This window comes from Rousettus aegyptiacus, unplaced genomic scaffold, assembly GCF_014176215.1.
Source record: "Rousettus aegyptiacus isolate mRouAeg1 unplaced genomic scaffold, mRouAeg1.p scaffold_m13_p_6, whole genome shotgun sequence".
NCBI classification, from domain to species: domain Eukaryota; kingdom Metazoa; phylum Chordata; class Mammalia; order Chiroptera; family Pteropodidae; genus Rousettus; species Rousettus aegyptiacus.
The window spans coordinates 110,662,300-110,672,849 of NW_023416309.1; the positions used below are offsets into that span (position 1 = coordinate 110,662,300).

The 10,550-nt window shown below is 55.1% G+C and overlaps 1 protein-coding gene across 1 annotated transcript; it reads right to left on the reverse strand.

Annotated features, from left to right (window-relative positions):
• Positions 1–1,255: 1,255 nt before the first annotated feature.
• Positions 1,256–7,720, reverse strand: LOC107510250 (CMRF35-like molecule 5). The gene is made up of 4 exons (XM_016143574.2): positions 7,488–7,720; positions 5,118–5,447; positions 3,676–3,796; positions 1,256–2,154 (listed from the first exon to the last, which is right to left on the reverse strand). Exons 1-4 carry the CDS (start codon positions 7,564–7,566, stop codon positions 2,010–2,012), a joined length of 675 nt encoding a protein of 224 aa, XP_015999060.2. The 5' UTR covers positions 7,567–7,720; the 3' UTR covers positions 1,256–2,009.
• Between the last annotated feature and the right edge of the window lie 2,830 nt (positions 7,721–10,550).

A 10,550-nucleotide genomic window follows, 5' to 3' on the forward strand; every position in this document is an offset into this window, starting at 1 on the left:
AGTTACAGAACTTCCAGGATAAAGGCAGCACCACGTGGGTTCACATTCAGGAAACGGATGAAATCAGAGAGAGTAAGTTGTATACATGAAAGGAAGAGGCTGGCCTCGGGCATCGCGACAGCGCTGCCTCCCAGAAGACACGAAGGAAAATCTACACGTTCCGAGAAAAAACGCAGGGCATTCTGGGAATTTCGTAGCCAGGATTGTTGTTTTCTCAAGTAGTCTGGTAACAAACACTCTTGCGCACGCAAGAACTTATGAAATACAGCACCGTGAGCCCCTGGGAAATAGAAAAATCTACATCATATTGAAATTCTGCCAACAAAGGTGTAAGTCAAATAAGGAAAAAGAAGAGGCTCAGGTGAGCAATGAATATACTTAAAAACAGAAAAGGACTAAACTACCATGGGAAATATTTACAGAAGAGAATATAAACATCATCAATACAAAAAGTACTATGCTAACACCGGTAGCACTGGGAAGAGGAGGGTGGCAAAGGGTGAGATGCCGGAGTCCTCATCTTTTATGGCACCGCGTTAATAGACAGTTCAAATGTATTGTTAACAATAAGGTGCTCATGGGAGGACTCCATGAGGGCCCCCGCAAAGGGCAGAGGGCGACCAAGTGAGGGCAGGTTGGCATGAGTGTCAAGGGAGGGCGTCCCAGTGAGGGGCCGAGCAGGGCGAGCAGGGTCCTCTGTGGCCCAGGTCTCCCGTCACCGTGTCCTGCACCATCCCTCCGGGGCTGATGCCGCTTCTCCTGCCCTGGTTAGCTGTCCCTCTGCTCTAGTGGCCTCCCTTTTTGGTCTTGAAGCTGCCCTGACATTAAAGTCTGGGGAGAAACTTGAGAGGAAGAATCGCGTTGTCCTCTTGTCTTTATGACGCAGCTCCCCAACGTCCTCCTCCCTCCTCCACAATTAACCAACCTGCCAGAAAAGGCCTACATCCAGCTGGGGGCGATCCTAGTCCAGGCTCTTTAAAAGGATAAGGAGGACGTGGTTCCACAGTGTGGCGGTTAGTGCGCTGCTTTACACGCAGAAGGTCCTGAGTGGAGCCGTGGTCCATGGTCTACGGACATGCCACCCTGAACAAGCCCAATGTCTGATCTCAGAAGCGTCTGATCTCAGAAGCTAAGCAGGGTCGGGCCTGGTTAGTACTTGGACGGGAGACCACCTAGGAAGACCAGGTGCTATCTGTATAAATAATAATTTTTTTAAAAAAAGGATAAGGAGACACCTCCAGCCTCGCCCCTCCCACCACCTCCCCGAGGTCATAGTTGCTAAATCTGTTCGAGCTCCAGGTCTGATGGATGGATTCCTCCATCCCGCCCCCAAAAGCGTGGATATCTCCCTCTGCACCCCAAAATGAGAGTAGCAGCCACATTGAATACTCCCAAAGAGGTAAAAACATTGATGCACGTTAACAGGATGACAGTGACAATGAGGGGCTTGCTATCGCTTTCAGCTTCAGGTGTGCACGTGCAGGCGGCAAGGGACAGAGCTGGCACCAGAGTCCCCTTCCCCGTAAGTGACGAAAATGCAGCAGGGGAAGGATCGCCAGTGGATGCGGGTCTTCACTGGCGATTGGCACGGCGTCACACTTTGGTTCAGTCTTTCTGGTCATGGGCTCTAGAATTTCAAAACCCATCATTGGCTGCAGCCCTGAGCCCCATGGAATGCAAAAATGTCCATTACCGCGGCAGGTGGCTCGCAGACTGGAGATCAGAAATGGCCGCCAAGGACCTGGGCCCCATGAGAAATGCCTTTCGTCCTGGATCTCTGCACGCATGTCCTGCTGTGTAGACCTCAGGGAGAAGGAAGGAGGACGGGGGGCTGCAGAGAAGGGGGGGAAACCAGGGCGAGTGCCAGCAGCCCAGGCATTACAGTTCTAGGTTCCCGAGGCCCACGCTGCCTCTAGAACCACGGTCACTGCCGTGCAGCCATTTCATCATAAAAATTCCTTTTTCTTCTTGGATCTCTCTCTCGAACAAGACGCCTACGAACGTGGGGGTTACCGAGCCTCATGAGCAGGCTGACTCGGCCTCCCCCCAGAGCTCTGAGGCCGGTTCACCCAGAGGACAGCGCCGAGCATGGCCAGGAACAGGGGCACCTCCAGGAAGACCAGGAGCAGGAAGCGGACGTTGCTGAGCAGGGGCCTGTGGGAAGGACACATGACCAGAAACGGAGCCCTTCTTCCCAATCCTCCCTGCGACCAAATTGTGGCTTTCAATACCCTATGTGAGGGCAGTGACTACAGGCTGACGATGGCCCCCGCGCCCCTCAAACTCTCCTTCCTCATTTCTTACAACACCCACCCTTGCCTGCTCTGCTGGGCGGGAAATGACCAGGGTCCTCATGAGAAGAAGAAGAGATTAGGACTCGGACACACACAAAGCGGAAACCATGGGAAGACGCAGGCGGATGACGGCCACCTACAAGCCAAGGACGAGGCCCGGGAAGAAAGCAGCCCTGCCGACGCGTCGATTCAGACGTCCGGCCTCCAGAATCGTCCAGACGTAAACGCCTGTCATCTGAGCCGCCCAGCCTGTGGCGCTGTGCCCCGCGGCACGAGCTGACTGACGCAAGGACGGTCTCGTATGCATCGCCAGTCACAGGAATTTGCAGAATAAACCCGTCAGCCGATTGAGTAATTAACTCTGTTGGGTACGCGAATTATCTCGCACTTGGAAGTGCCTGGAGGGCAGAGCTTGGCATTTTTGTCCATCCTCCCATCCTATGGTGATAGGCGTGAGCAGGTGCTCGGTTGTTTTTATCGAATAAATGAATGAATTATCCATCCGATGCTGACCAAAGACTCAAAATGGTAAAATGGCTTCAATTGATAGGATGAAGAAACTCCTCAGCTTACAGGCCAAATGGGAGAGGGGACAAATGGGGTCTCTGGGGTAAAAAGATGGGGGATCCTTCACTGGGATTCTGTGAGAAAGCCCAGCATTGGGAAACCACAGAGACCCAGAAACAAAGCCAAGAAGGCCAAGGAGAGGGGAGGGAGGGAATGGAAGGGGCCTTTCTTGGGCTGCATGGCTGGGCAGGGCGCTGAGAAGCAGGGGCCGGGCTCAGTTTCTTCCTCTGTAAAATGGGACCGTGTGCACCTGCCCATTCCTCCTCTCAGGGTGCCCATTGGCAGGGTCCAAGCATTAGAAGAATAATGGACAAGAAAGTTCTCTGGGAGCTGCAGGTGCTCCAGAGAGGTGAGGGACCATCAGTATCACAGCTGTGGCCCTAACAGTAATTAGGGAAACAGGACTTCTCCAGGCCCTCCCTGTTCTCCTGACACTTGGACCAAGAGCCATCCCTGAGGCCCACGACCCCCAAGCCCACACGCACACCGGCCACGCCAGCCGCCCTGACTGCCTGCTCGTCCATCTCCCGCACCCCGAGCTCCGGGGCGGACGCTCCATGTCTGTGTCTCCGGAGCTCAACGCAGGGTCAGGAACGTAGAAGACAACTCAGTGCAAATGGGATGGATGGGTGGGTGAACCAACGAACTTGCAAACTGCACTAGCTCCAGGATACAGGATCCGCGGACTTCGAGGACACCGTGTGGCCTGAGAGCCGCCGGCCTCCTGCCTGGGCCCGGGACTGCAAAGGGTCCCCACGTTGGAGGAGTTTGGGACAAGTGGGCCACAGGGAACTACACATCCACGCTGACTTACCTGTCAACGAAGTGGTGGCTGCTCACAGTCGGGGAGCCTGTAGTGCCTTCCGGGGTGACTGGTGCTGTGAACACGGTGGTGGTGATGGTGGTGGTGGTGGCGGTGGTGATGGTGGCAAATGCTGTAGTTGTTGTGTGACATATAAACCAGATTACACTCTACTCTGCCTGCTAACCTGCCCGCAGCCTGCACGTGGCTCCAAGCCTGTAGGGTGGGCTGCCTTGGCTAAGGAGCCTGGAGCAAGGCCGTGGGAAGGGGCCCATGGTCTGGCCCGCTCACCTCTCCCTGGCCTCGAGGAGACTCAGAGGCTCAGAGGCAGGTGGGACTGGGCACAGGTCCAGAGAGGACATCGAGAAGGCCCTGGAAAGGGGAGGGGGCCCAGGATCGCCTCAGGTCAAGAGCAGCGGGAGCGACTGAACTTTAAACACTCCTGCTGCTTATGACAGGGACTCGACCTCCGACTTATTTATTTAGCAAGGACAAGGGCAAGATGAGGGCTTGCCAGATACCCAAGATCTGTGACATCTAAGGTTGGGACCAGGCCTGAACACAAAATCACAATGATCAGGAAGAGCCTTGACTTTGGACTAGTTATTAAGCTTCCACGGTGGGGACAGTTCCTTCTCGGAAACGCTGTCGGGATTCCATGAGACAATGAACGTGCTGCGCAGTGTGCGCAGAGTGGGTATAACAGACCTCCCAGGCTGCGGGTGCGGTGGGGGCTCTGTCGACTGTGTGTCCCCTCCCCCCACCACCACCACGAGTGCCCTGTGAGCTGGTGCTGCCTGTCCGAGGGAAAGCAGAAGCAGAGCCCAACAGATGCACTTGTTCAAAACAAGATACTCCCAGGAGTGTCTGCATTCTAGAGGGATTTAGGAAGAGCTCATCATTAAGCCCAGATATATAAATGGCTCACGATGGGATTTCAGGCACCAGGAAGGCAGCCCTTTGGCCTCTGCGGACTTTCCAGACCTCAGGGATCAACCACAGTTACTCAACTGCGCTGGGCCTCTTTCCCCCTGAGACTGGCCATGGAACAAGGGGTGGGAGCAGCAGCTCTGAGTCCCAGCCCCAGGCGCCACAAAGAGCAGGCCATCTGGGCAACAGGGGCCCCAGGAAAGCATTGGAAGGAATTGGGGTCTCTGGATCCCATGGAAGAGGGTCCCTTTGGCCACTTGGCTGAAACCGAGGCCATCACCCCGATCTCTGTGGGCAGTACGCTGAGCTGCACAGAGAAAAAACATCTGTCCAGACAGGCTTGATCCATCCTGGAGGAGACTTGGGAGCCAGGAGAGCATCCGAGAGAAGGCCTGCCCCTCTCAGTCACATGAGACCTCAGAATTCAATACACGCCGAGTGAGTTAAGTCACTGCAGAGGGACCTCAGGGACCAGGACAGAGCAGGCCCTGAAGAGACACAGACACACTTACACATACTCTTACCTGACCTGATGGTCACTTTAACAGGAAATGCAAAATCCACGCCAGTTCTCGCGATCCCACACCAGTAGACGTCTGCATCGTCTGGCCTGAGCTCCTCCATGGTCACGATGAACACGTGGCTTCTCTGACTGTCCACGATGGACACACGGCCCTTCCTCATCTTCCACTCTGATTCAGTGGTTTGAACAAGGATCTTGCAGCTATCCCGAGCAGCTCCTCGACACCACCACTTCCTGTAGGTCTCCCAGTTTGGATCGTAGTGACACCACACAGTCAAGGAGCTCCGTTCCATGCCACTCACTTCCTCTGGACCCCTGATGTGATCTGAGCCTGGAAAACACGTATCAGGTACCTGTCACCTCCGGGCTGCGGGCAAGGCCCAGCCTCCGCGGTGTGACTAGCTCCGGTAAGTGCAAGGGCCTGAAGGGGTTGAATGGAGTCAAGGAGGGACTAGTCTCCCACGGACAGATCTTTTGTCCTTCAAAATTCCACTGGGTCAAAGCCACAAGGAGACTCTCGTATGGGCACAACTGCAGGTGTCAAAGAAACAAAAATGTAGACACTGAGCAACTCACCCCTCTCCCCCTCCCTGTGGCCAATGTGATCTCTGTATCCCTGGCACGGTGCTTTACAACCATCTCTGCTTCGTACTGGCCTCAGATCCGTTCCCAGCTTGAGAAACCCTGCCCTAAAGCAAGCGTGGGGTAGGGAAGGAAAATTCTCCCCGTGGACAGAGCTTCAAGCAGTGGCTCTGAACAGGACGTGGCCAGGGTTTGAAGCAGAACCACTCGTGCTCAGCGGAAAAGTCAGGGGAGCGGACGCTGTGTTCACAGTCGAGCTCCCAACCCCGGTTTTCTCCGGAGCCCATCGGGACCTGCTGCATCTCTGAAAGGTCCCTGAGAAACTCCCACCCGTCATCTCCAGTCTTCATGTCCACATCGAAGAGCAAGTGTCCCCGAGAGCTGGACCGGGAGTCGGTCCGAATCGCTCACCTGCCTGTGCACACTTCAGCTGCCTCCTGAGAATAATGGCTGCCCGTCCACATCCTGTTGATATTCTGTGCACAAATCCAACCCACGCAGGGACAGTGACTGGGAGAAATGTGCTGGACTCTTCTCTGGGACGCAGAAGAGGTCTCACGGGGGGTGGCAGTGGTGTGTAATTGACGGCGGACGATGGAGCCCTGCTCACTGCTTTCTCAACTCTGCGTCCGTGCTGTTAAGTTACCGCAAAATTCACGTCTAAGCCCTAACCTCCCCTGTGGTGATGTTCGAGGTCGGGGCCTTCGGGAGGCCGCCGCGTGAGAGGGGGTCTCATGGCGGGATTAGTGGGTGCCGCCCTTATGGGAGGAGACGCCGGTCAGCTCGCTCCCCCTCTTCTCTCTGACTCTGTGTCTGTCTCTCTTCCTCTCCCTTTCTCCCCCCTCCGCTCACATGCGCAAAAGCGAAACTACAATAAGAAGGCAACTGCCTGCAGTCCAGAAAGAGAGCTCTCACGATGACCGGAATCAGCCTGCACCTTGACCTTGGACCTCCGAGGCCTTAGAACTGTGCGAAAACAAATTCCTATTGTTTAAGCCAACCAGAGTAAGACGCGCCTGTCCCCCAATAAGTTTGCGCATGCGCATCTCCCTACCAGCGTCATCTCCAACATGTAGAGTGAATAGATCGATGGGTAAATCGATGCGGTCATCTTATCGCCCATGACGACCTCCTCCCCAGAAGAGACTCTGTCTGCATCCCGCCCCAAGCCCTGCGGTTCCCGTTCCTGGGCGCCTCATCTGGGAGGACGAGAAGCAGAGCTGCGGCCGCCACACGGCCCTGCGTCCCTCGGTCCTCCCTGGAACCGAGTGCCGGCTGCCCCCCAAGTACTTGGCGTTCAGCCCAGAAATAGAAACCTTCGACTCTCTGGTCTTCCCTCCTGCTGACGCCACTCTGTGTCTCGGTCTGTGCTGCTTTTGCACTGACTGCATTGGATGACGGTCTCTGTGGCTCGTCGGGAGCAGAAACTGAGGCAGGTAGACCAGCGGGGTTGAGCGACAGACAGTCCAGAGAGCCTGCCACACCCTGGCTTTGCTGTCGCCTCCTCCCTGTCCTCCGAGCACCTCAGAGGACGGGTTCTCAGCCCTAGACACGAGCCCAGCCCAGCTGTGGAGGCTCTGAAACCGTCCAGGTCCCGAGCCGCACCTGGCACCTAATACAGAGCCAACCTACGAGGCAGCAGAAACTTGGTTTTCGGTTAACAAAGAAGTGTCTGGATCATGTCCTGGCTGGCCACTTTCCCTGGCATGTGCCCTCCCCCTGGACCGACCCTCGCTGTTCCCTGCCCAGCCTCAGTCAGTCCCGCTCCCAGAGCCGCAGCCCCACTCACCCAAGGCGCCCACGTGAAGGAGCAGAGGCAGGAGCAGCCGCATGGTCCTGCCTGCCTGGGTTCTGTCCCTGGCGAGCATCTCCCTGGTGACCGCCCACCGCCGGTGCCCTCCAGGGACTGGCGACTGAGGGCGCGGGCAAACTGCTTTCCCTTCGTCGAAATCTACTTCCCGTAATTTTTCATCTTCGGTTACTTCCTAATTTCATTAAGTGAGAGAAAAGCCGTCATCGTGGTGTTGAGGAGGGTGACGATGTGCGCGGTCGTGGGGAAGCAAAGCGTCCGGGCCCAGCCAGGGTTCCACTCTGCGAGTGTGCGTGTGTGCGTGTGTGTGTGTGTGTGCGCGTAACTGAGAACACGGATGCCAGCAAACCAGGCCATAACGTGCAGCGGGGCCCGGGGAGACGTGCTCAGCGCTCGGGCCATGGAGAAACGGAGACATACTCGCAGGGATTTGCACTTCGGGAAAGACGCGGTGCTCAGGGCGGACACCCGGCCTCGCTGGAGGAACAGCCCCCAGCCTCAGCCTCCCTGCCGGCAGTGCCCCTGCCCCCGCAGGGCATCCGAGACCCCCCCTTCCTGCCCTGGGCCATTGTCCCCGCCTCAGGACAGCTTCCTCCCAGATCTTGAGTCACTCTGAAGCAGAAGCCACCCTGGGGAGTAATAAGAAAGAAGAAGTGGTTTTTTCTCTTGGGCCCCATTTTCCCTAGATGGTTTCCCTGCCACCCCCGCACCCCCGCCCTCCCACGCACACATCTTTGTTTATTCCGCACTGAAACTGCTCCTTCTAAGTGACTTCCACACACCTCTCTCCTCTTCCCTCAGAGAGCCCCGTCCCCCCTTGTCCCCCCTTCTCCGTCACCTGCCCCCTCTCATTCTCCCGATCTTGTCCTCTGTAAAAAAATATTTTCCATCATTGTGAATTTTGTTCTACCTCTCGGCAGGTTTTTATTTTATTTTGTGGTTTTACTTTCTCTTCCAACTTTTGGATGACACCTTTGTTTTAGAAAGCATATGTTTACATCAAAGTGCCCCTTTTTCGTTCTCTGACCGCTGAGGTTTTCAATTTTCTTCTGCTCCCTGAATTTATACCTCTTCGCCTGGCGGTCCGGCCATGGTTTGGTTTGTTTGGTCCTTCTATGTTGCAGGCCTTCCTCAAAGGTCCGATAATTCTTGGTTATCTGATCAGAATTAAAAATCAGCCAGAACACAGCTGACTGAGACCTCAGAGCTGGGAAGCAAAATAGTATGCAAATTAGACCTGGTTTGTCATGCAAACTCCTTTGAGCAGAGGGAGGGGTGGGGGTGGGGTTCTTCTAAATTCCAGAATGAAGAGGATTGAAGCTGGGCTCACCAGCTGCCCTGGTTTCCTGAAAGAACTCTCCGATGTTGCCCTTGGGGCGAGCCTGCCTGCAGGCATTGGGAATATGCCTGGACGCAGGAGTTTACGGAACTGCTCCTTGAAGGAGCTCCAATTGATTGCCTCCCCACCTCCGGCTCCACTTCTCACCTACGTCTGCTGACTCCGCGTTCAAAACTCCCGAGTTTTATCAGACAGGCCACTGAGAGGCAGGGATTGCAAAATGCAATGTGTTTTCCTTGCTCTTTGCCTTGAGGTTATGTCCAGTATACCCCAGACCACCCAACCTGAAACTTCTGCGGCGACAGGCCCCTGAATCTGGGTAGGGTTCCTCTCCAGGTCTCTGCTTGTTCCTTCTTGTTATCAAGTCTGTTTATCACAACGTCATTATTATCACAGTGAACTAACTACATTCTGAGCACGTCTGGATGATCCGGGTTCCTTAGGATGAAACCGTGACAGAGAAGAAAATTAACGCAGTCCTGGGACAAGCCGAAGAAAGTATACAGTTGTCCAGGCTACGTGAACACGAACTGCCTCTGTTCCTTCCTCCTGGTGGGTATTGAAAAGGATACATTTGCCAGATCGGTAGTCATTCACGCACACCATCGACTCCAGTGAAGTTATCACTGTTGGCTCGGAGGCCGCAACTTGGCCACTCCTCGGTCAAGTTCATACTAGTCCATCGTCATTGGTGAGTTCAAGGCACATGTGATGGGGCCACCACCTTGCGTCCTTCAAGTCTTAGAAAGTGGCGCGAGGCTCTGGCATTCTCAGCAAATGTGCTAGTGTTTTTTTTATTAACATTCTTGGTCACAGCAGTTTAAGGGGCAGTTTAAGGGTTTCCACTTGACCTTCCCCGGGGCGATCACATCTCCCTCCCAACCCAAAAAATCAATAAGAGAATCATACTGACTGCTAAGTGCACCCACTTCTAATATTAATATCTCCAGAAGCCAAGGAACCGACCAAGTAGTCACCTCTCTTGCCTGCAGGATCTTGATCTTGCCTCTTGTTCTCATAGTCATCTCCACTGGTCCCAACGTAGGTGCCATCAGAACTTGCTACCTGGTCCATTAATTATGCTCACCTTGCCCCAGACAGGTAAGTGCTTCCACCTGCCTCTGCCGTCTTCCACGCTCTGCCAACAGCTGTTCTGGCACGGTTACTTCATTCAATGTGGGGCGACGTTGTTTCCAAGCTCCTGGGAGTCCTCCCAGCCATGCGCGAGTACCAGCCTCCCCGGCTTTGCAGGTGCGCCGAGCGCTCCCATGTTGTGTGTGCGAGTTCCCCCATATCGACCACTTCTTCCTAATTCACAGTCTTTTCCACCACTCTGATCCAGGACCTCGAGATCCACTACCAGGCTCGCTTTCCTGGGTCCTGCCAGGACGTATTCACCTCCTCTTCCCTCAGCCCAGCATATCCCCAGGGGGGCCATGCTGACCCATAACCTCGGGTATTGGTTTTGTGGTCAGGAGGGGAAATGCGGGCAGAGTCTTGCAGTAGATCCCCAGGGGGTGAGCGGTGTCCTGTGAGGCATCTGCTTCCTTCCAGACTTCTGCAGCAGCATCAACATGGGGAGCCATCGTCTCCTAACAAGTGGACTGGGCCACTTCTGCAGGCCCAGAGGGTTCTAGGAAATCGGGAGTGGCGGCCGAGTGGTCAACTGCATTGGCAGATGTGCCGCCCCAAGTCTCAGGCTC